This window comes from Coturnix japonica, chromosome 3 (genome assembly GCF_001577835.2).
Source record: "Coturnix japonica isolate 7356 chromosome 3, Coturnix japonica 2.1, whole genome shotgun sequence".
In the NCBI taxonomy this organism is placed as follows: Eukaryota; Metazoa; Chordata; class Aves; order Galliformes; family Phasianidae; genus Coturnix; species Coturnix japonica.
In genome coordinates this window covers 61590271-61615469 of record NC_029518.1, presented here as the reverse complement: position 1 = coordinate 61615469, position 25199 = coordinate 61590271, and the positions used below count along the sequence as shown (strand labels likewise).

Genomic DNA, 25199 nt, shown 5'->3' with positions numbered 1-25199 from the left:
AACCTATTATTCTATCTTTGAAAGTAAAACTTTGAATAAGGACCTAATAAAAGGTGCTGGGGAGGGGAAGTAGAACCTGGTGTTAGAGCTAAAGCCAGTGATGATGTTGTGACCTCAGTCACTGACCTCCAGCTGGGATGTCTGGAATTATAATCAGTGCTTCTCACCACCAGCCAGGCCGTGCTTTTGTCTTGCTTATAGCTGCTACTATCCCACCCTTTATTGCAACCATTCATCATCTGAAGAAAGGCTGGGAGATGATAGAAGATGTCATTTGTATCAAAGCTTCCTCTCCTTTCTTTTCATCCTTTCCTTGCCCATTCTCCTATTTATGCTCCATCCCTGTTAGATTTTGCCCCCCTTGACAGATTGATCACCCTTTAACCCCCCCCATAACCCAGCTCCTAAATTATTTCTTTGAAAAATATTACGGTCACTCCATTTTCAAATGGGAATGGCCCAAATGATCTGTCACTCATGGCCAAATCAGGGAGAAATTTCTATTTTCACACTTTAAAAGGCCACAACAAATCCAGAGAATAGTTTCCTGCCTGTCTGGCATTGATCACAGCTGAGTGTTTATCATGCTTTCAGATGCAGAACATTTAAAGGAAAGCTTTACCAACCAGATCTGGCCATTGTTTTTCTTTCTCCACATTTATTCCAAGTGCAGAACTATTTATGTACTGAAAAGATGTGAATTAAGAAAGAGTATGAGTAGAATTTTCCAGCTGTTGAAATCTTATTGTTATCTTCCATATCGACCAAACCCGTTGTCTCTTAATTGGTTATTGACTGTTGTGAGGCAAATAAGGCAAGCTGCCATAGAGGGGAGGGTTAGGGTACAAAGTTTATCTTAATGGTATGTTGATCATCACTGGTCTATAAAGCCAGCGGGAGAGGAGTTCATTAAACCAGCCTTCAATTGCTTTAAAAAAATATATGCTCTGGGTCAAAATGATTAATCATATATGTGATACCACAGTCAGAGGAAATCAGCAGTCTTACTTTGGTACTGACAATGCCAGAGCTTGAAAGAAGCAGATGCATTGAAACAAATTCATTGGGGACAGCAATTTTTTGTGTCTTTAAGCCTTAGCTAACCATAACCAGCATTCAAGGATTCTATTTTTTCCTGGGTGTTTTGTTTTTCTGCCTCTCCGTGTCTCTGGCAGGCTGATTGGAAGCATGTGATTGCCCTGTGCAGCAGCAGCCTCTTCTCTGTGCCTGGGAATTCTGGTAGGCAAAGCAGTGGTGGAAAGGATGCTTGAGCTACCTGACTGTGAAACACACAAAGTGCCCCAGAAAATGTTTTTATCCTATAAAATGTAACACATGAAGAATGGGAAGAGGGAGGGAAAGCTTGTTGGGAACGATCGGCTATGCTGCTGTGAGCTGCCCGTTACCAAAATGGAATCTGCTGGGAAATCTGTAGTATATTTTAATTCCTTTCCTGGCTATATTTTACGCTGTGCATTGAATAAGTTACAATAACTGTCAAGAAGAGTCCATTAGTGTCTCCGAGTTGGGCCTGCCGTGAATCAGAAGGGAGATTAGCAGGACAGTCCCAGTGTTATGAAGGTCTCACACAGCTGTGGCTTGTTGAAGAAACATTCGTAGGGGCAATAAACAAAGTATTTTTTCTTCCAGATTATCTCAGTGTGATGGTTTTGTTATCATATTTATTCTTTGGCAATTCAGAACTGGTTATTAAAAATTTATGATATGGTAAAGGTTCGTGCAGCTTGAAAAATGAGCCTTTTTGGCAGTCACCTGAATATGTCCCGTATATCACTGTACTGTGAAAGCTGCAGAAACTGCCTGGTTATTGTCCAGAAGAGGACAAATTGTATTGTTCTGTATTGTCCGGAAGGTGTATAGGTCTGGAAAGTAAAGGGGAAAGGAGACTTAATGGGGAGTTTTTCTTTGGGAGCAGAAGGCAGTTCCCTGCCTAAACTGCTGGCTGGAGGCTGGGCCACTTTCACCTGCTGGAGAGTCCAGGACTCTGAGCTTCTCAGTCGTTCACTTCTTCCCATACTCATTACAGCAGTGGACCAGGACAGCAGGTGCTGTTGTTCCATCCATTGCTCTTTCCCAATATAGGGCAAAACTGGAAGCTGTCATCAGTTTTGACCAAGATTTTCTTTTTATTGTGATAGAAGGGGCTATGCATGTACAGCGGAGCAAGCTGTATGGAAAGAAAACCCTGATGAGCAGAAAATCACAGTTCTTCTCTAAAGAATATAAAACAAACCTAGAGAGGGAAAATCTGTACTGAATCCATACAGCCAAATCTTTCTTCCTTTTTTATTTATTTTTTTTCTTTTTTGTAAGTTTTAAGTGAGTTTTAAACACGGTAGAAAGAAAGTTATGGGTTTACCAGACACCAGGATAGTACTGTTGTTAGCATTTCCTTTTGATTCAGTTCTAATATTACCTACATTATAGTAGAATGTGCAGCTTGCATTTTAAATAGAAGCTGTGGTTAATTTCATGCCATGAAACTGAGTGAAAAATGTAATACAAAAAGCTGTACCATTCCAAGCCGCAGACCGTGAAGAAAAGCATTATTTTAAAAAAGAGAAGATCCACAAATATCTGTTTGATCAGATTTCCAGGCACATTTGTTCAAAGGTTTTGGTGTGCTTCTGTTATGCAAGAAAATGAACGTGACATTCTTCAGTTGCTTTGACAAGGATAATTTCAGAAACGCTGCCCTATCGTTCCACAGATTGCGCCTTCCCCTTCTTTGTCACAAGGCATTTTGCTGGGGCAGCTTTTCTTAGCAAAACTGCCAGTTTTCCCAGAAGTTTTCACACCTGTTCAGAAAGGGACAATGAGGAAGAGTGGGCTGGATTTGGTTAGAATAGCAGCTTTGACCCAGTGACCATTTATTTTTAAAGTCAGAGAGTGTTTCTTACGTCAGCTCCGAGGAGGAGGTTGCAGGATGTTCTCAATGATGCCTTCTCTCCAGTTTTAATCACACCAGTCAGATCGCTGACACCCCAAATCATTTCCACATCCACATCAACCCTTTCCCTAAAGTTATGGATTTGAAACTCCTTTCTGATCTAGTCTGCCATCAGTGCAGTTGTTTTCAGACTTTGTATTCACTTTTGGCAGTTGTAGAAATTAAATGCCAACTAAAATTTGGACAAAAATTGGAGGCCAGGTTCACCACCACTGGTTGTGAACATACGGTAGTAAAGCCTCAGCAGCTCTTTGCAAGTCATGGGCTGCTTAAAGAGGGTCATTGGCCTTGCCTAGAGTGCCTGCAAGGAGTTGTGCCTTAGATTCTGTTTGGAGATGACCTCTTTACAAGGTCATCTTCTCTCTTCAGTGACCACATGGCCTTGCTCTCTTGGAAGGCTACTTCAGCACAGTGGCCTTTCCTGTAGCATATGGGAGCCTGGAGCGGCTGAGTACCAGGGCAGTCTCCCAGTTTCAAGGGAGTCTGTAGGCAGATCCCAGCAATTGAATGGTACAGATCTGCCTGCCTGCAGCTGCATGCTGAGAGGAGAACCACAATCCCCAGCTCATGGGTTGGCATTGGTAGCCGCTCCCCTTGCTTCCATTCACCAGTGGCTTCCTTCAAGGGAGCAAAAGAAGCTAGCAGAAGCCCTGCTGGTTTTCCTCTGCACACTTCATATAGAAGTTACAAGGGGGCACATTCCCAATTTCTTTTTAACTTTGTAGATCACCTCCTGCAGACAGATTGTCTCGTGGACCACTTCCCTCCCCTTGGCGATCAAATAACATTCCTGTGGTGACTACAGCAGTTGCTTACATGGAAAAGTAACATTAGGAAAGTATTTAATGTATTTTTAGCTGTCTTTTAATGCAATTTAGCAGCTGGAAATGAGGGAAGTTAGTACCATGTGGCCCACGAACTATCTGTAGCCCACCACCAACTGTTCAGAGCTGCTTGCAGCAGAGAACCCTGGGGCTGGGAGCTGTGTGCTGGGCAGGCTTCTCTCACCTGGGGAGGGCACAAGGTATGGGGCAGCCCAGAAATGACAACTGTGGAGGTTAATGGGTTATGTGCAGCTGAGGGATGTAATGAGCCCACAGATTGTGTTGTTTTGCCATTCAGGAAAATCCAGGAATCCTTGTGGAGGGCAGACTTCTCGTGAAGTATTAGCAGGGTCTTTCCTGAGGGAGGGACTTGCTCACTAGCTGCAGGGATCCCGGGCAGGCTCTGCTGGGGGTGCAGGGCCACAGTGCTCCCACGAAGCCCCAGGCCAGAGCGAGCCCAACCACATTTCTGGAAATAATACATACAACAGATGGAAGAGGAGTACTATTTTTACCGTTGGTGGTGCAGCGAATACAGAGACCATGACAATTGATTATGTGGGACAGCAGCAATCCACAGGAACTGGAATTTAAAGCATTAGGGTCTCCCTGAGGATTTCCTTCAAGAGATGCATTTGGAGGAGGAGTAATTCCTCACCCCTCTGGCTGGAGAGATACCTCTGTGGGGAATGCGAAGGCACGGTGCTCTGTCCCATAGCCAACCCAGGTCCATAGCACTGAGGGCAATGCAGGCTGCTCATCACTATGAGATGCTGGCCTTACAGCAGTTGTCTGCACTTTTCTAGTGATGGTGTTTGACTTTCCATGGCTCTTTTTGTCCTACCAGAGATGCTCAGCCTGCCTTTAATATATCTAGATGTAGCCGCCACATGTTTCACCCATTTTAAAGGACATTTAGGGAAATTAGATGGCAATTTTATACTGAGTAAGCAGACTAATATTCTGTCACTCCGCATTACTCAGTCAGACGTTCCTCCTTGAAAGTAGATGTTAGGTGTTTTCATTTAAGTGGCATTAAACTTTCGTGGACCAAGCATTAGGATTTTATTGCAAAAGCATTGTCCTGTTTTAGTGAAAGCTTTGCATTAACAAGTTCCATCTTAATAAATTATTCTGTTCAGCCTGCCTCGTGACTTACACTATCATGAGATCCTGCCCTTAATATTAAGCTGCAAGCACAGATTTCCTTTTCCAGTAGTAAGGCTGCATAAAAAGGCACTGAAGCTAAGGGATCCCCAATCTGGATTGAGATAATTTTTCTCTCTGCAGAGAAACAAATATCCATGCAGAAATTGAAGCACTTTGGAGAGGAGGAAATTCTACTGTAGATTGTTCTTCCTCCTTCTTGTTAAAAAAGGAAATCCTGACTTCATATATAGTCTGTTTCCAAACTACTGGCATCTTTCACAAATATAGGCTGCTTGGCTGATGAACAGATAGCACAGTTTGTGTAGCCAAAGATAGTTGTCATGATGCACTTATTAATGAGTACACATTGAACATCAAATGCTGTGCTATTTTCGGAGAGGTCCTTTCAGATCCTTCTTTCTGTTCTTTTTTTTTTTATTTATTTATTTATTTATTTATTTATTTTTTTAAACTTGCTTATCCTCCTCCTGTTTTCCACCAAAGCTCAGTGTCAGAGAACAGCAAGGAGAGGGACCTGGGAGAGGAGACGCACTCATCCACCCCGCTTCCTCAAGTCAGGAGCTGTTCTACGCATGCCATTTCTGACAGATGTTTGCCTAATCTGCTCTTAAAAATCTCTAGTGATGGGGCTTTGACAGCCTCCTTAGGCAATTTACTCCAATGCTTTGCTGTACCTATCATTAAGATGGGTTTCCTGATATCTAACCTGCAATTAAATGCCGCAATTTCTTCTGCCACCCATCCTCACGTTGAACTTACAAGTCAAGCCAGTCCCATAGAGTTGGCTGTAGTTTCCTCCATAGATCTTCCTGGCCATCAACACGCCATGGGTGATGAGCTCTCCTCTGCCTGCAGTCCTTGTGCCTTCTGCATGGCACCCTGCTGGCGGGCAGCTACCTGCCAGCTGGGGCTGCTCAGTGGGGGAATTGGAAATCCCAGGAGAGGTGTTGCTGCAGAAAAGTTGAAGTAGTTTTCTGCTGATGAAAGTGAGAGTGTTCACCATGATCCCAAGGTGCAGGGTAAGAGCTGAAGCATTTATTGTCCTGGAACAAAATGTGCTATGAGAGCAGTCGTACCGTACATTGCATACATGCATTCATTACATCTAGCACTTCGGACACGCACTTTTTGTTGAAAGCATTTCTGTAACAGTATTGGGGTTTAAAAGCATTTCAGAAAACAGGGAGATGACAGGTTTGATTTGCTCTTTTTTTCAGCGGCTTTCTTTTGAACTGTAGCACTCAAAATGCACCCCATGGGAGTGGGGCTGATGGAGAAGCTGCAGATGCCAGTGTGCTGGGAGTGAGACAGAGAGGCAGAGCAGTGGGGCAGGTGCTTGCTGGTGTGCAGCAATGACAGAGGGGTTCAGCGCAGATACAGGCATATCACAACGTTGCAGTGACACAGTACACCCCGAGCCACTCTTAATACGCTTATAACGGTGCTGAACATTGGAAGGGTATTTCCTTCTACAAATTATTTACAACTGGAAGATGGTAGTGATGGATTCATGTGAGGCAGCTGGGGAAATAGGTCTGGCTGCTGAGATCGAGTATTTTATCCAGTTGAAAGAAGCTAACCAAGTATACTTTTGCTGCTTAAGTAAATGATAGCAGTATGCCATTCAACTGGTTTTGAGACAGGGAAATTTTGGTGACACCTGAAGTGAAATGTAATAAGGAAAGGCAGGAGGGGAGCATGTCACTGTCAGCAGCAGCCTTTGTTGAACCAGCAGTTTTGGTAAAGTGGCTCAAGGTCAGCAGGCTTTGTCTCTGTGTTGTGACACGTGCATCACAAACACCCTGCTATCCATTTCACTTCGCAAGGTGTGTGCACTGGGACAGGGCCCCGAGAGACAGGCTGCAACCTGCAGCCCAGCACATGTACAGCATCCTCTGCAGCTCCAAGACATGGCTGCATGGCTCTGAGGCAATGCTCCCAGCCCTGTGCAGCACCCATACAGCCCCATGCCAGGTCTCAGCAGGTCCCTGCCACCTGGCTGCATGCAGGTCTTTTCAACTCTGCAATCATTTCTGCAGGGCAGAGCTGTTGCTGGAGTAGCTAATGCTGAGCTGGGCATGGCATTGGGAGGGCATCTGTGCCCCACTGAGTTCTGAATTGCTTGGAAGGGCCTCAGTGAGTGGCCGTGTCCCTTCACCCAGGCTGCGAGATGAGAAAATGACCAAATTTGCTTTCAGAATGAGCAATTTCATTTTATTTTTTAATAAACTATGTTCAGATTTGGACTTGGTATTTGATGCAGCATGGGAGGGAAATGTATTGTGTGAGAGAGGGTACAGTTCCAAGTTAATCATTAGAAGAATACATTTAAGCCTTTGTCAATATGAAAGGGATTTCAGGTGCTCCGCAATGCTTTGCCTCTTCTTTGTGGTTAGAAGGAAAGTTGCAAAACATTTTCCACGCGGCAGCTATTGAGGCAGCAGAGGAAAAAATATATCTAAGCTGCTACAACATGCACATTGTGAGCTATTTTTCTATTTCCAGACAGCAGGCGCTGTTTCAAAGATACTTTGGGGCAAAGTTTGCACTTGTAAAAATCGCATTGTCTCCATTGGGCAAAGTTTGCTAGCACTGCTGGGCAGCCAGCAGAGAGCTGAGGTGCAGCTGGTGTAACCACATCATGTTTTCCCCCAAATCCCTGCACCGCTCACCCGCTGCTCCCCTTTCCCAGCCCTGCTCCAGCATAGAAGCAGAAGCCTTTCTGCAGGCAAACCAGCCATGCAACGTGCAAGGTGCAAATAGCTTTCACAAATGCCAACGCTAAAAAAAATGTCCCTGCGCTGGCAGCGTGACACGTGCAAACAGGCAGCTCACACCGCACCGCGCAAGGAGGGACGATACTGGAGAGCTGCCACAGCCGTGGGGATGCCTTGCCCCAGGCCTGGCGGCCATCACCCCTTGGGGATTGGAACTACACAGTGCCCCCCGCTGCATCCCTCCCTCATTCCCTCCTCGGCCCCACTCCTTCCCCCACCCCTGGCTCATTGGGGCTTATTTAAATACGCTGGCAGGGAGCCAGGATCTCATCATTTTAATGCAGTGTAAAATGGAATGTGCATAATTATATGCAAGCCATATGCGAGGGAGACAGCTCAGCTGTGAATTTCGGGAGGCTGCGAGAGGGAGAGAGCGAACAGTCAGGGATCAGATGAGACGGAGCGGAACAGAGTGCAAGTGTCACCCAAATGAACAGTGCAAATGAGTGCTCTGCCGACACTCCTCCTCTCACCCTCTTCTCCTTTTTGCTTCAGCTCAAAACCCGAAAACGCTGCAGATTACGAGGAAAATGCTGTATGCAGGCAGTGTTGCTAATGGGCTCTGTTAATGTCTCCATTTAAACTTCGGCTTTCTTAATTAACAGTGCAGCTCCAAATAACCGATAACTTTTAATGCATCTTGGTAATTAAATATTTTTTCCCGTGTTTGATGGAAGGGTGGCTGTTCTTGTGAGCTGATTGCTCCTTTTGGATCTTCGCTTAAGCACAGAGGGGGAGTCCGTTTGTCTACAATAGTGTTACATGTAAAATATGACTATGAAAGCTGATTTATTTTTTTTGGCCTTGCTGTTAAACTGCAAATACATTATCTAGGGATTGCTTACGCATGTCAAAGAGTTGAAACAAGAACGTATGTAATGTAATCCTGAAAAATGCAATGAGGTAAATGGAAACCCTGAAGTTACTCACGGTTTCCAGCTCAAATATTTTGTTTTGGGTTTGTCTTTTGTTGTTCTAATGATTGTGCTGCGATGAATTTGCATGTTCAACATACACTGTGTAAGAGAACGGCATCGCAGGTTCTCGTATCTAAAAGGTGTATTTAAACGAACTTTCTAATGATGTTGTGTTTGGGGATTCCCGTCTATTGTAATGATCTGAGCTGTTATGCTTTTAGCTATTATTTTTTTTTCCTTCCATTATTTGTAAGTCCCTAAATAGGCCATTATATTTCCCTTCAGGCTAGAGATGAAGATGGACATGCTGAAAATTTTCCCCAGCAGCACTATGCTAAGGAAACTCCAAGACTTGCCTTCAAGAATAACTGCGAACTACTTGTAAGAATAACATACTTACAACAAGTCTAGATTGTTACTTTAGCACAGTGAAAACCGTTTTGCTTTCTGAAAGGCTTTTGTTCTTTATGCCATACATTATGAAATATTACTTTTTTTTCTTTCTTTTCTTTTCTTTTTTTTCTTTCCTTTCTTTTTTTTTTTTTTTTTCCATTCCTGTTTAGCATTCTAATGCTAGTTCTGGTATCCGTGAACGATTTAAGATCTTGAATTGCTTGCCAATCTCTTGTGTTTGATGTCAGAATGTGAACGGCCTCGTGGTGCTGCCTGGTCCTATGTGGTGCAAGGAGACAGCCAGGTTGGGGCCCCAAAACTCTCATCCCCATCAACTCAGTATGCACAGCCGTAGGGCTCAGTGCTTCCTCCCCCCCAGCCCTTTCCTTGCTGCTCCTCTGCTGTGGGGAAAGAGCAAAAGCCAGGAAGTGCTGATGGGGAGCCTGCAGTGTTTGCAAACTGAAGCACAGCCACTATCAGCTACACAGGGATCTCAGTTCCAAGGCAGGGTTAACTCTCTGTTCATTTCAGCGTTTGCAGCTAGGCGAGATGAAAGGCAAGCAGGAATGCCTATTATATTTCTATTAAATGAATCTGTTGGGACCTAATGTTCTTGATTAGCTTGCGAAAATGAGTGCTCCACAATGAGTTTTGCTGTTTACCTAGAGTAAATAGAGATTGAATTGTAGTGTATGTAAAAGAGATTCATGCACTGCGTTTGAAAATGGAGGTTGAGACGAATCGGAAGATCTCCCCCTCACACCCACCCTTTTTCTTGGCCTCACCTACATAAAATGTGTCATTTGGCTAAATGGAAATATTTGCAGAGAACCAGAACGCAGGGTTAGATTTTGAAACAAGCTGAAACAAGCCACAGTGCTTTTGTCCTAATTTTAATAGCCAAGAGAGGGACAGCAGAAGAACAAACTGAGTTCTCAAGGCACTGAAGCATATGCACAAGGTGCTGACCGAATGCCAGCCTTGATCCATTGGGAGGACAGGCAGGGGAGCCAAGATGCCGAGCTGGGACAACCCAGCACAAGAACTGGCCCCAAGACTGGTGCAATTTGTAGAGATGCTCACACTGCTTTCCCTTTGAGATGGGCTTGGCATCCACACTGGTGGACCACAGGCTCATGTACCGCCAGGATCCTCAGTGCGGAACCAGCCCCTGTGGGGTCATGACAATGTTTTCAGGATATTCAGGGCCACGTGTGACACTCGGAATTCCGAGTTGTCTGGTTCCCAGTGTAATTTCCTCAAACAAAAAGGGACTTGAACCTTTTGACCTGGGCTTGCTTCCTTTTTAATCCTTTGCAAAGCTCCTGATGGTTTCAGGGGCAACAGGGTTACGTGCTAAGGTGAGGAAAGTAGACAAACACAAAAAGGGGTTCCCTGCAGTAGTCACAATTTTATTGCCTATTAAGTGGAGGGGTTTTGTCACAGCCATGCTTGATTACCGTGCCCTAGCTCAGACTGAGTGTGAGGACCCATTCCGTACCCCCTTGATGCCCCTGAAGTCAGGATGGCTTCTGAGTGTTGCTGAACTTCAGGACTAGGGTCATAAGACAACATAATGGCATGTGTACAAAGTAAGAAATGTGTTGCTTTGACTGAAAATCTGCTATATTTTTAGCTCAAGCTATGAAAGAGCCAATTAACCTCCTTTGTACTATTAAAATCAAGCATTCTTTCAAAGCCCTGTTAAATACTCCTTTAGCAATATGCATGTAAGTTATTGCATTATTGTATCACTTCTGTAGCTGGCAAAAGCTCAAACCATCCAAGTTAGTCTTTCATGTGCTTTTTTGGACAAGTTTCAGTTCTTGTTTAAGGAAGTAATAAAAGCAATTTGTCATAGTTGTATTTTCCTATGCTATTGGAAACAAAATTGGCAGGGATGTAACCAGTACTCAATTAGCCGGTGGAAACAAAAAAGAGTAGGCAAACAATGAGTACCTCTGCTATCTTTCAAGATGCACTTTAGGAACTGATAGTGGATGTACAATGGTGGGACCAGGCTTTGGGGGAAGAGGGAACTGGTGTTCTTATTTGTTAAAGATGCTTCACAGAGAGGTAGTGCTTTTTTCTTAATGTCTGCCTTCTGTTTTTCTTTTTGGTAGCTATGATGTATTAAAATGTGCTTGAGAGTAAAGTGAATGTCACGGGAAGTGGCCAGCAAGACAGCATCTGTCTCCTGAAGGCCAGTTGGAATTCCTGGGTTTGTGCTACCAACTGTTTCCTTGGGAGGGATGAGACCAAAAATATGAACGAAAGGAGCGGGGACAGCTGCTTCCTCTAAAAAATATTTTCCCAGTGGTAAAAACTTACCCAGGCTCCAACAGTGCAAGTCAGGCGCTGCCTGAGGAGTGGATAGCTGAGATTCTTAAAGGAAAGAGAAACTGAAAGTTGTTTATGCTTCTGAGAATGAGGAAGTCCTTGGAGTTTTCTTTGTGAAGTTGAGTGCTGCCGTAGCCTGTCAGGTGAGGTGGGTAGCAGAGGCTCCAAAGTGCTTTCTTTGCTGTAGGGTTCAGCTGCCGCTTTCAGGCCAGGTTTGCTGCACTGAGTGTGGGCTGCGGGCTGGGGAGATGCTTGTGCTGTGTGTCGCTGGCAGGCGGGTGCAGGGCTGGGCGCTGTAGGGCTGTGCACGGATGTTTGCCCGCGGGAGCTGTACTACATGGGCTGCATGCTAATAGCCTGGGTCACAGGCACCAGGGAGAGCTTAACTCCTGAGTACTTGGAGGAATTTGAAAGCATGGCAGCCTGCAGTACTGCAAGTCATGTGCTTTCTTCACTGCTCACACCTCAGAGGAGGATAGGTTAGGGTGGCACAGCTCTGCTGAGTGTTTTTTTTTTTTATTTGAGACACAGCTTGATAGGAAAAAGGAGGAGGAATGAGTTATAACTTGTGCAAAATAACCCTCTGAGTGCTTACAGTGTATGTTAAGAAAAGCAGAGACAGTTAAAGATTTTGGTTGGCATAGAAAGCCATTATGCAGTTACAGGATTAGGTAAGGGCCATAATGTCACGCACTAAATCCAGGTGTGCTCTGTGTCATGTACTGTGTCGTACAGCACAGAAAGCAAACTGGATGAGAAGCTCCAGTCATTGAGGAGATATATTTTTCCCTGTGAGCTTTTCAGCAGCTTTGAGGATCGTGTTTTCTTAAGATTAGTTACCCATGATAAATACTGAGAAGTGCATAATGCAAATTTCTTTTTAAAGAGCCTGGCCAGCATGCCGTTTTGGCCAGCCACCCACCCTACTACCATAGGCACTGCCTCAGGATTTTAATTCCTTTTTCCATGAGTGGCTGGAAGCTTTTCTTTCAGACAGATCTCTTTGTTTCCACAAGGAAAAGGCAGAATTTAGTCCTCTGGAATCTGATTGTAAAGGAGCGGTCCAGTCCAGCGAATAGTGGATCTGGGCAGAGATGAGATTAGCTGCTGAGAAAGGGCAGGCTGGGATGAAAAGGCCACTGAAAAGCCTCCAGCCCTGGCCTTAGCCAGCTGAAATTCTTCAGTCATTGCCTAGAGAAAAGGGAAATCTATCTGGCACCTACCCAGGGTAGTCAGAGTAGGAAGAACCATGCTTGGGTGCCTTTTAACAAAAGTGGGAGAGAAAAACCAACAGATCAACCTTCCCCCCTCTGGGCTGCCCAGAATACCGAGTCAAGGTTTCAGACCAGTGTGCTGCTTTCTAAGCTCAGGAAGGTCCAATGGGCTGAGGAAATTAAATGCCAGGTTACTTTCCAGATCATTTGTTTATGGAGATGGTCTGAGTACCACCCACTGCTCTGGGACTATATGCAAAGCAGGCAAAAAAACACGCCACAAACAACCAAAACCAACCAAACAAACAAAAAAAGAAAACCCCAAAAAACACAAACAGACTGAAAAAGAAAATCATTTCCAGTCGTACACTCAGCTGTGATCCATGGCTGTGCTGCAGTAAAGTCTTTTTCTCTTTGAAATCCAAAAGTCTGCTCCCAGCAGTTCTGCTCCAGGAGGATAAATCTGTGACTCCAGTGTGCATTGACTCAGTTCTGGAGAGGGAATCTCTTCAGTACTTATTAGACAGGCTTTAGAGGGCACTGAGAATACGTGTGATTGGATAGGCCCTGTAGCTTTTGTAGTCCTAGGCACATTAAATATAAGTAAGTGTATCATTGTTCTCAGGTAGCAACAAGAATTTGGGTTTCAGAAAGCAAGGTTTGGGTTTTCCCTTTTTTCAAGGTACCTGACCTATTTCCTGTGCCCCATTGTCGAGTAAAACAGCTATTGTTTCAGTGCTGAAATGAACTGCTTGTTGGTACACTTGCTAACACAGACCCTTAAAAGAGGACCAAATTAGGAGGAAATTGCTTTGCTTATCCTCTCTTTTGCCTATCCCCTTTTGTTGCCCACACTGCCTCCTTATTCCTAGCAAAGAGCAAAAGCAGAGGCTCTCCATGGTCTCTCTCCTTCTTTTTAGGTTCAAACCAACAGAGAGAGAAGGAGAGCACCTTCTCAGCCTTCCCAAGGGCTGGGACACTGAGGCTTTTTGGCCACCTCCAGCCTTCAGGGCAGTACCCCAAGTTGGGTCTGAAGGAGATCCCACTGCCCTGTGGGAATGTAGCAGGAGAGAGCAGTCCAGAGCTGGAGCACCCTGTGGTGGTAGTACCCAACCACCAGCCAGAACCTCCACACCAGAGCCTGCTAGCGACACCTGGTTTTTGCTGCCTCTTTCCTCTGGTGCCATTTTTTGGTTGTTTACCAGTGGGTTTCATCAGCTTCTTGCTCAGTTTGCGGCCACATCCTGGAGGCACCCCATGGCACGCTGTCGGATGTGCCAGCAGCCATCCAGGCCTGCGGCTGGTAGGAAGGCATGGCTGCCGATGGAGAGCCCAGCGTTGTCTTCAGGGGCTTTGGAGCAGGCCCAAAGAACTGTCAGAACTGCAGTTATGGCTCTGGAACAGAAATATTGAGCAAAGCAATTTTAGCAGAGAATTGGTACTGGTGTTCTTGAAAACTCACTAATCTTGACTGCATGAAATTCAACCTTTTCTGTGACTGAAATAACAGCGGAGCCTAGGTCGTATCGTGGTCTTTATTTGTAACATTGAATGTGAACGCTGTGATCAGAGAACAGTGCAGAAAATGCCACCGTGTCAGACTAGATAGTCACACCTGAGGGAGCAGCTTTGGAAATAAGACGCATGTCTCATTTTCTGGATGCAAAGGGCTGCTGGGGGTGGCGAGCAACCACAGGTTGGAGTGGAATGAGGGCCTACTCAGTGGTGGTACAGGGTGGGATTAAGCAATGTGGTAGGCAGGTGGTTTCCCTGGGAGGTGACAGGAGATGTTAGGACATTCATCCAGCCTGGCCTTGAAAGTGTCCAGGAATGGGTCATTCACCACACCTCTGGGCAACCTGTTCCAGTGCCTCAACACCCTCACACTGTAAAAGGCTTTTTCTGTATATCCAACCTAAATCTACCCCCTTTGAGCTTGAAGCCATGTCCCCTTGTTCTGTCATCACAGACCCTAATAAAGAGTCTGTTCCCTTCTTTCCTGTAGCTCCCTTTTAGAATATACTGAACATGCTCTCATTGAAAAATAGCTTTTTCAAAAATGATCTTAAAAAAATAATGATCTTTTCATTGGCTGGGAATTTAAGCAATTAAGTTAGCAAACCGTTAGCTGAAAATTGATTTTAGAAGGCCGTTTTGTGATGACGATTTCTGCAAATCTTAAAGTAAAAATGTCTGGAAAAAAAGAAGTAATCTCCCCCCAAAAATCAGGAGGTGATGGTCCGTTCATTTATCAGATCTGAGGTCCATCCCATGACAAGGCCCTCTCTTTGGGAACACTTGGAACTGTGTGGAGATGACTCCCGAGCAGGGCAGGTTAACTTCACAGGGCTGTGCTCTGAGGGCACTCAGGAGCAGGCCTGTCTGCAAGGAGCTGGTGCTTCACTGCTCTCTGCAGTAGGATGCCATTTCTACAAAATATAAATCCTGCATTTTACTATAAACGTTAATACCAATAATTACTTAAAATTTAATGAATTTCAGTTCCTACTTAATTGCTTTTGAGTAGTTCACTTAACTTATTAGAAAGAAGCAAGGACATATTCATTTAATGAGCAGCAGAAGCCTCGGCCTAGCATCTGCCTACATTCTCTTCTCAATTAATCAATTATAGTCCAATGGTGTGTAATTACACATTAAGAAAGTTATTGGATATCTCAGCATGGCTGTCCCAGGGGGCTCATGAATACACTAATATAACACACCTGTAATGACCTGTTCTCAGATCTGCAAATTGCTCCCATTTCTCTCTCTCTCTCACGTTGCTAAATGAAGATGAGAGCAATTACCATTAACTTTTTGAGTCACATCTAGTCAATGAGAGAGAAAAAAAGAGCCCTACCAGCATTCATAATAAATCTGCTTTTTGGTGCTGAGCATTGCAGCAGCACTGGATGTTGAGCAGTAGGGCAGGGGTTGTGCCTGGGGACCTCACATCGCTCTGAGAGTACTGCAGCAGTCGGGACTGAGCACACTTGTGTAGGTGAAAGGAACAGGCAGACCATGTCTGATTGCACCCAGGAGTAGTTCACCTGGAGTGCTTTGAGTTAGGCCAAACTCCAGAGCTGATCCCTATGCAGCAGCTCTCAGTCTGTGCATAGCAACTAAGCCATGTTGCTGTTGTGTGGAGGCTTTTTTTTTTTCCTGAACACTCGAAAGAACAAAATTTACTATGTAATGGCACAAAGGATTTGGTTGTGTGAGGGGATACATTCACCAATGCTCTCTTATTAATGCATAACAAATGGAACCAAGGAGAGGCTCTTAATCTGCATAATGAAGTCTGACAGATTCTAAATTGGTGATTCAGTCAGATGAAGGGCCCAGAAATGCTCCGTGGAAGTGAGCGTTTGATGGCTCCATAAGTCAAACAAGCGATGATATCTGTCAAGGTTTTTATAAATGTTGTCTTGCACAGTGTGATTTTGATGTGCTGTTGTCATCGTCTTTGGGAAGAAGTGTCTGTTTCCCCACACAAAGCATTCTTGTTGCTTTCAGTTGTAGATTCAGGTGGGTGTACAGACAGATTAGTGCCCAGCGATACCCTGAGCAGAACTGTTCCTTACTAGGAGGGTCCATTTTGCTTGTAGCAATTTGTTCGATTTCAATGCTGTACCCTGGCACTAAACTGGCATTAGCAACTTCAGTGAAACCTTCAGTGTGGTGGAGATTGCTTCTCTGTGTGAGGGTGGCCCCTGTGTTTGGCAGGGTGATGCTCCTGATAGATTCAGGGGGTCACACGTTTCTCGTAGAGTCAGTGGTTGGGCTAGATGATCCTAGTGGTCTTTTCCATTCCTATTGGTTCTATGATTCTATGGTTAGATGCACTACAGCTGTAACAGCGGGTATTTCACTCTCGTTTCCAGCTGCATCTCGTGTCTTTCCAGTTCCACAGCACCCTCAGCTTAGGACATGGTTTGGTTCATGTTCCTACTGCAGCACCTCAGGGCTGAGCTCTGTTCAGGGTCTGCTGACATTAATGAAGGAAAGGAAGAACTCTGAGAGCACGATTTACTCAAAATAATTAGGTGCAGATATAGGATTTTTTAAACCGCTTCTAGAGGTGCTGTATCTGTCCATTAACTAGATACACGTTCCATATGACATCCACATTTTTGGCAGCCGTAACCATGAGATCAGCAGCATGTTTTTGCATCTGTACTCCTTGAGTTTGCACATAAAGCCATTCAGTTCAAGTATACCAGTATACCAGTAGTAGAGGTACTACTGGTACAGCGAGCTATCTGCTAACTTCATGTCTAGGTGTCTGATCTTCAGCTTTGAAATGAGGATTCTGTTATTTAATTACTTTTGCATGCAATCTGAGATTGAGATTAAAATGTTGGAAGTGCAAAACGATATCTATTATTTAAAGTTGTGTGGTACTCCAAATAGCTGACAACGGCACCCTTGGTATTTGCAAAGAGAGGTTCATCTATTATGAATTGTTATCTGACACAGTAGTGGAGAGCAGATTCCCAGCTTTACCTTCAGGCATTTAAAAACCATCTGACTGCCCAGGCAATAAAGCACGTTCTGCTGGAGCAGTCCATGAGGATCCCACAAAGCATTCAAACTGTGCACATGTACGTTGTTCTCAAATCCTGCTCATTGCACAGCTTTATTTATTCTGGGCACCAAAATTAGATTCTGTGCTCGGTTGTTTATTTTTAATCTGTGCTTGAACGATCAATTAAATATGTGTTAAACAGAGAAAGCAATGCAGTTATATCGTAGAGCTTCAATATGTGGTACAGTATAGTGCTGCACAGGCCAGTTAAATACAGGACCTAAAAAAGCTGTCAGTTGGTTCTATGGTTGTGTAGACTTTCTGTGTCTGATGGGGAGGAGGTTGGTTATTTCATTCAGCAGCAAAAACGTGTTTCTAGCTGTATTCCCTGCAAGAGGCTGTAACTCCATGTCACTTCCCTAATTGAGCAATAAACTCAGGATTGTACTAATACTTTTTATTATGAGGAATCAACGTGCTTCTTCTAGACAGGCAGAAAAATAATTGACCACCTGTGCCCAGTCCTGAATGAACATTACTGCACTGAAATAAATGTCTCTTTGCTCAAGATGGGAAATAGTCATTTCCTGAGAGATCTCTTTCCTTCATTCCACCACAGAGGTGTAACAGCATGTGATGTGTTCCTGGGGTGCCTATCTGCTGCTGGAGTGATGCAAAGGAGTCTCCAGCTGGGGAGAATCTGGCCCAGAGTTTGTGGAGTATTGAGAGGTGGTGGCAGGACTTTAGGCTGGTGGATCTTATTGCAGCTTTCCTAGCACCGTGTTGTAAGGGCAAAGGATGCTAGAAACGAAAATAATAGCAAATAGATTGAGTATAGAGAAAAGGTAAATGCCTCCCCTATCAGTTATCTTTCACCTTCTTCTGACAAATCTCTGGGGCTCCCTCTCATCTCAGTCTCCAGATGTGGGCCCCAGATGTGCGTGACAGCAACATGACGCAGCTGGATGTTTGCTGCTGGGCAGTGCCCCTGGGAGCAGCCTCCCTCATGGCAGGTGCATGCACACTGTAGCAGGCACAGGGGTTGTTCAGGGCCTGGAAAACATCTGCAGCTTTCTTGTATGCACGCCTTGGTCCTTGCTTTCTGAGATATTGCGGGAGACTGGGCTGAACAAATACTTTGTCCCCACAGGGTTTGCACAGCGTATTGCCATCAGGTGCTGTGCTGTCGTCCTTATCCAGTGTGCCGAGTTCATTTAATGAGGGCTACACAGCTGATAGGATTGCACAGGCCAGCAGTCCTGCTTTTTGGCTCTCTTTCCTGCAGCCACAAAGCAGGCTGAAATCTGAGGCCTGGGTGAGTGCCAGCTGTCCAGAGGTCAAACCAGATTAGCTGTGGTCACTGAAGGGAGATAACCAGAGGGCCTGGCTGCCCACACAGCCCCTGAGCAAAGCTAGATATTTGTCTGCCTTTTTGTGAAAACCCATCCCAATCACCCAGCCGAAATTCCAGCCGACCAAAGTAACCGTGATCCCTGCTGGTGGCCTGTCTTAATATTCTGTGCTGCTCCCCTCTTCTGGGGTGCCAGGGCACTTGTAGCACAGCAGGAGTGTTGCAGAGATGACATATCCATGGAGGAAAAGATACCACATGCATCAAAATCCAGTCCAATGATTCCACTGATTCTGCTATGCTATCTGGTGAGATATGGAGGGCCTTGCTGATCCTCCAGGCACCTGTGTGGCTCTGTCTCAGAGACGGGACTTGGAGGGCATCAGCATCATGTGGTGCTCAGGGATATGATTTAGCAGAGGGTTGTTAGAGTTAGGGTACTATGGTTTAGGCTATGGTTCGACTTGATCTTCAAGTTCTTTTCCAACCTGGGTAATTCTATGACTCTGTGATTCTATGATCATGGCTCTTGGAGGGAGGCAGCAGTGTTTGGGGTTCCTGTGATATATTTTGCTGCTGCTGCTGTGGGATTTGCTCCTTCTTATAGCTCCAAACACAGCATTGTTGTGAGCTCTGGGAGGAGCCTGGCTCAAGGCAGGTCAGCCAGCATTTGGGATGGGTGAAGAGTGAGAAGGGGACAGGAGGAGAAAAGGACTTTGTGAGAGCAGGGAAGTGAATACAGGCCACTGCCACACCACATAAGCTGTGTGTGTGATGTCTCCTGACACAGGGCACCTAGGAGCATGGGGGAACCATAGTGGGTGGAGACAGCATAGGGGGAACAAACATATCCTACAGATGTGACATCCAAAAAGCTCCCCAGCCAGTGCAACTATTCTTAGCAAAAGTGCAAACAGTGATAGATGCCATGGGGCTTCTGTCACTAAAATTTGGCTATAAGCAACATATTCATATTTAAACAAGTCAGCTTTGCACGTTGGAATGAGCAAACACCGCCTCTGCTTGTTTGCTGTGTAGAAGCCATCAGCATCGCCCCTTGTCCCTTTTCCATCAGTGGGGATGCGGAGCACTGTGATGGATGAGCTGTTGATCTGGCTTGTCTGCATGGCCACTGCATGTTTATTTCTTGCACGACATGCTACTGTGCAATGCTAGAAATAGGGATTTGGGCCTGCCTTTGCTAAAGTAACATCTTGCGCACAAAACAGTGCCGTGCCACTAAGCTCTCTTGGCACAGTTTGTACAGCCAAGCACATCCACTGTGAAACCCAACCCTGGGATGCACATGAATAAATTCACACGAAGTCAAGAGAGCTGTGAGCAGCAGAGAGGCCTTTGAATGCAGGGGGCAAAGCAGGAAGGATGGAGCTCCTGTAACTTCTCTCCTGCTTACCGTGGGCCTGTGTCACCTCTGGGGAATGGCCTGTGGCTTACAGCAGCATTATTTCTAGCCAATTATCCTATTTAGGTATCTCGTGTATATTTAGGTCTTGAAAAGGTCAACAGCAGAACACAGGCGAGCAGGGTTTTTTGAAGCTATAGGACTGGAAGCTTTGCTTCTAGCATCGTTAGGAAATAATTGCTTCTGAATGTCCAGGGATTTGAATCTGCATGCAGGGATTTGAATCTGCATGCAGGAGCTCTGAAAAGGAGGGCAGGAAGGTTTAAGATATTTTTGAAACATCTGCTGCTATCATTGCACCTGAGCAGTGCTGAGCAGTCCTAACAGGGCACAGCCACTGCCTCCCCCTGCCCTGGGCCCTGGAGCCCAACAGCTTGCCTCTGCGCCCATCCCCTTAGGCCTGTACCCAGCCTGAGCACACTTCTCCATACAGAATTCCTCAGAATTCATTTTCTTTGTTTTCTGCTCCTTGCAACCTTTTCCTTAGGTCCCTCTTCCTTTCTGTCTTCCTTCCTTGAAAACTTACTTTCCTTCAGTTTAATTATCCTTTTCCATGGGTACAAGGCAACTTGTGTCACATATTTTTGGTATGTCAAGTTCCTGTGTTCTCTATCTCCTTAGTTCTGTGCTTGTAGAAAACCCCTTTCCTAAATGCCCAGATGTTACTAAATGGAGTTCTTAACATCAAAGAAAGGCCAGGCTGCTGCCTGCTGCAGTACACAACTTGATATCTGGCTATGTCATAGAATCATAGAGTGGTTAGAATGGGAAGGGGCTTAAAGCCCACCCAGTCCCACCCTCTGCTGTGGGCAGGGCCGCCACCACCCAGCTCAGGCTGCCCAGGGCACCATTCAACCCGGCCTTGAGTGCCTCCAGGGATGGGGCACCCGTACCTTTCTGGGCATCCTGTGCTGGTGCTTTACCACCTCTGAGTAAAGAATTTTTTCTTAACATCTAACCACCAGCCTGTGAGGCTTGTGACTCTGAGTGCAAACCATGAGTTCCATAGGAGGAAGATGGCCCTGATGTGTGGTGTTAGACCAGCACCTAGTGGGGCAGCTGCTCACCTCTAGGCTCTGATGCAGCTACTCCCTATCACTCCAGCCAAGTCACCTGCTCTCTCTTTGTCTCTGCTCCCTGTTCATAAAATTGACGTCATTGCATTTCTGAAGTTCCTATGGGATTGTGGGGACAAATTCCTCTGACCTGCTTTGCCTTTATCTCACCCCTCTGCCCAACTGCTGGCCGGTGGAATAAGATGCCGTCAGATTAGAACCATAGAATCATTAAGGTTGGAAAAGTCCACTAAGACCGTCTAGTCCAAACATCAGTAGCCGTGCTCAGGGCCAAGCCTGCATTGGGTGCGAAGTAAAGCATCTGTAAGTCTGTTGGTGTTGCCAAGTCATGCTAATATACTTCATATTTCAGATACCTACTTCCGAGCAGTAATGTCGTTTCATTATCGTAGTGTTGCAAATTAAGTTGCCCACACACAAATTCAATATAGCTTTAATTATTACATGTCTAGTGCCAGTTAAGCACACACCAAAACCAAGTGGTGTGGTTTTGATTTGTCATCTGATTTATTACAGTTCGACTCCCTCACCTGAGCCAGCACTGCCTGAGTCAGGGGCACAGAAAGCAGCCCATGTGCTTATAGCTTCCTCCTAAACCTGTACTTCACAAGAAAGCAGCAGCTGACATAAAACATTTTTTCTTGAGATCCAGCTTCGAGCTCATTTTGAGGTGTGCTGCCCATCTCAGGTGGGGAGGGCAGAGAAGGTAGAGCTTATGTAGGCAGGCAGATTTCTCCAGCAAAGGCACTGAATTCAGTAACATTCACAGACACGTCAAAAAGTTTGCAGCGAAAATCCAAATTCTGCAGGGAAGAAAACCCAGCCTTCAGCCAGCTTAAATGTGTTAGCCAAGTCAGCTGGGCAGATCTGCAGGCTTGGATTTCAGCAGCCAGGGGCGCATTGTCTTCCTTCCCAATAATTAATGGGGTTTTCAATTTGTAGGTATCTCCTAGCACTGCGTTTTCCAGCCCTAGTCAGTGAGCTCTGCCCAGCAGGATGGCGGCACGGTGCCAGCGAAGCGTCCTGCCTCGCTGCGCTCACGTACACACTGACAGTGCCCTCCTGCTCTCCCAGCCTGGAAGGAACCCTTCTTTGAGCACCACGCACCACTCACCATGCAGGCAGCTCATTATCCCGGGCATTTCAGGACTAATTTATAGGACATGTGGTTAATTTGCATAAGCCATCCTGTATACAGAAGATGTCTCCACAGTAAAGTAATATGCCAGAATCTGGATTTATGTGAAAACATGAATGCTGGGTGGGGGGGAGTGCTTTTAGAAGCTGTCATTAGAAGCAATCTCTAACGCATACCTCTGATAAAAGTCACACAATGCTGCCTCTCTACCTACTGCATGTGAAGCTCCCATATAATTTTTCACTTTGAATCTTGCTCGTCTTTTTTATTAAGTAAGATGGGTTTTGATCCTTAAAACGGGCTTGAAATATGAATACCGTGATCTGCTGGCTTTGTCTAAAAGGGAAGCAAAATCCCCAAACTGGCTCCGCGCACAGCGCCGCGGGCTTGGCTATGGCAGCGAGGAGCCTGCTGCATCCACTGCTCTGATTGTTACCTCCACTCTAGCAGCAGTGGGGCCATCAGCTTTGAAGCAGCTGACATCTGAGGCACGGGCTCTTCCTGTGCTTTGAGTTAGTCGGCCCTTGATTCCGTGCCTGCTTTGCGCTGGGGGCTGACCTTCTTGCTCAGTTCTGCTCCAGCTCTGCCACTCGGGAAGGCTGAGCTGCTGTCTATAGGGCTCTGAATTAGAGGTGCACGGGTCAGAGGAGCAGGCAGGAAAGTTGTCATTATGAGAGCTGATAGCTGTCCATAATGGATGTGATATTGCATTTTTTTTTCTTGTAACAATTGCAAAATAAGAGCGTTGCGAGAAGTGTTTTAAGTGTCCTGCTCCCCTGCAAGGCGACAATGTAGAATTATCACAGAGCAAAATGGTTACTGTCTTTCTTTCCATGATTTCTACCACCAGATTGCTTCACCTACAGGTGAAGATGTTTTGCCCACCTTTGTGGCAAAGAGCACCCGGGTATTTGAAAGTGAAGCCGGTTTCTTTCTTTTATCCCTAATATGTCTTCTGCCATTATGAGCCCTCTGAAGAGCGCATTAAGTCTGTATTTACCCCTGTGCAATCTAATTAACTTCCAGAATAGCTGTGCAGGTGTAACCGAGATCTCAGTTTGAAGGCAGCTTTGCTCCATTTGTTGTAATTGAAGGAACTGTTTGGCTGGCAGCATTTCTGTTCCTTGTAATGCTGTTTCAAACGGAAATAACTTAGTTGGACTTTCATACAGAATTTGCAGGAATGCCAGCTAGAATTGCATAAGTGAATGCATAAATATCTGCTTACTCGTAAATAGGAGCTAACTTGATCTGCAAATCACATTGCCACAAACATGCAGTCCTGATGCCAGCGCTACAGATTGGTTTCCCAGGGCAGAGCTATGGTTTCAAGAGTCTGTTCCAGTGCTTCATTGTTTCTAAGGTCTGAGCAGCAGTGGCTGCTTTCTTGAGTGCATCCTGTGTCGTTCCCAGTGAGCGGAACCCGCTGGGTGTATTAGGGAATATATGTTGCAGGAAGAGAAGTGCTCTAGGTAAAGATAGGTGTTTTTTTTTTTACTGTTCTAGGTTCTGTTACTCTGTCTATCTGTTATTCTAGCTTTTGAGATTAGCATTTTCAATCACAGCAATCTCTAAATTTTTTATGAAGTTGGACCAGAGGTTACATGGAAGTGATTGCGCTAGACTGAACATAATGGCTGTGCTCAATTGGAAAAGTACATTCCTCTCTCTCTTTTCATATCTGTCTATTCTCTTCTAACTTGAATCACTTTTTGCTGTTCTAAGACGTTTGTTAGGAGCGTATTTTTTTCTTCCAGGGATTTACATCTCCTCTTAGTGTTTTGATTGCTTGTGAATAATTTGATAGAAAAGCCTTTATATGTGTGTCTGCAGTGTACAGCATCTAGATGAATTGGATTTTGACTGATCCCACAGACTGAAGCCACTGAAACAAGAAACATTTGCGGTGCTGTCAGACAGGAAAATCTCCCTTCTGCAGCTTGACTCAAATTTGTTATGTGTATAGCGCCATGAAGTTCAATAGATGTAAATACAGATTAATTATTTAAAAAGTAATAGGAAGGAATGAGCTTCCAAACATGTAGTGCTTAATTATTTAAAACCTATAATGGAATTTCAACCCTCACGCATCCCTCAGATCTCTCGTTGTGCTTGGACTAGTGCCTGAGGTTAACTGGCATTTCCCCACCTCCCAGTCCTCTTCCTTCCTATGTCACAGGGTGATAGATGTGCAGGGTAGATGTGAAGAGTAGTCATTTTTGCCAGTCAGGTCTCCTAGTTAATATGCAGTTCTTAACTCTGTCTTCCTTTCCCCCATTACTATATTGCATCCTGCAATGTGCATTTCCTATAGCAAAACCTAAAGGCTGAGCTTGATGCCAACTGGTAAGTCCTGTCTCAGCCCCTAACTACTTACCCTCCTTCTTTTATTACAGTACCACACTGATGGAGGAGCATTCAACCCAGAGTGGTTGTTAACATAAATGTTGAAGAAAAGCCCTTAAAGTAAAAGCAAATGTTTTGGTTGCATTGAACACACACAGGGAGGAGGCTGTGAGTGCAGTGGCCGCTGGTTTCCATTGGGCAGCCGGGTTTCAGCTAGTTTCATGAGTAGCATTTCCAGTGCCATGCTGTCCCTTGAAGCCTCAGCTGCTGTCCAGGAGTTGCATGGAAACACCTACAGAAGGAAAAGGGCTGCAGAAAGCTAGATAGACTCAGTCTCTCTTGAGGAGGAGTCTAAAGGACACAGCACTTTTGAGGACCTAGCATGCAGTATATTAGTAGGGTGAGGGTTTAAATACATTGACTTCTTCTGTGCTATGCAATTAGAGAATCATCTGAGTGGTCTTGTGAGTGTGAACGTGCCTTCCACGATGTGTTCATGGGATAAAATCTCGGCAGTCACTGATTGCATCATACACAGAGGCAAGGAGTGTTTGCCATCTACAGTAACACAGCTCATTCCTAGCAGGGTCCCTGTCTTTGTGTTCTTTACCAAGTAGTGTGTCTGATGCCCTATGCTGCGGCATACCCTCCTTGGTGAGAAACAAATACTTTGTGCCAAATTCAGCTCTCAGCTACATGGTTCAAACTGAAAAAAGCAACACTGGCTTCAG

The 25199-nt window shown here is 45.2% G+C and overlaps 1 protein-coding gene across 2 annotated transcripts in view; it reads left to right on the top strand.

The window, feature by feature from the left end:
* The window catches only part of SOBP (sine oculis binding protein homolog), a 98478-nt gene that overhangs the window by 50360 nt on the left and 22919 nt on the right, over positions 1-25199 (top strand). The window contains exon 5 of one of the 2 annotated variants that reach the window (XM_015858744.2): positions 8945-9040. The exons of the other annotated variant lie outside the window; for it this stretch is intronic. Coding sequence (XP_015714230.1) covers positions 8945-9040 — 96 coding nt within the window. The remainder of the gene's footprint in view (positions 1-8944; positions 9041-25199) is intronic. 2 annotated transcript variants of the gene reach the window in all.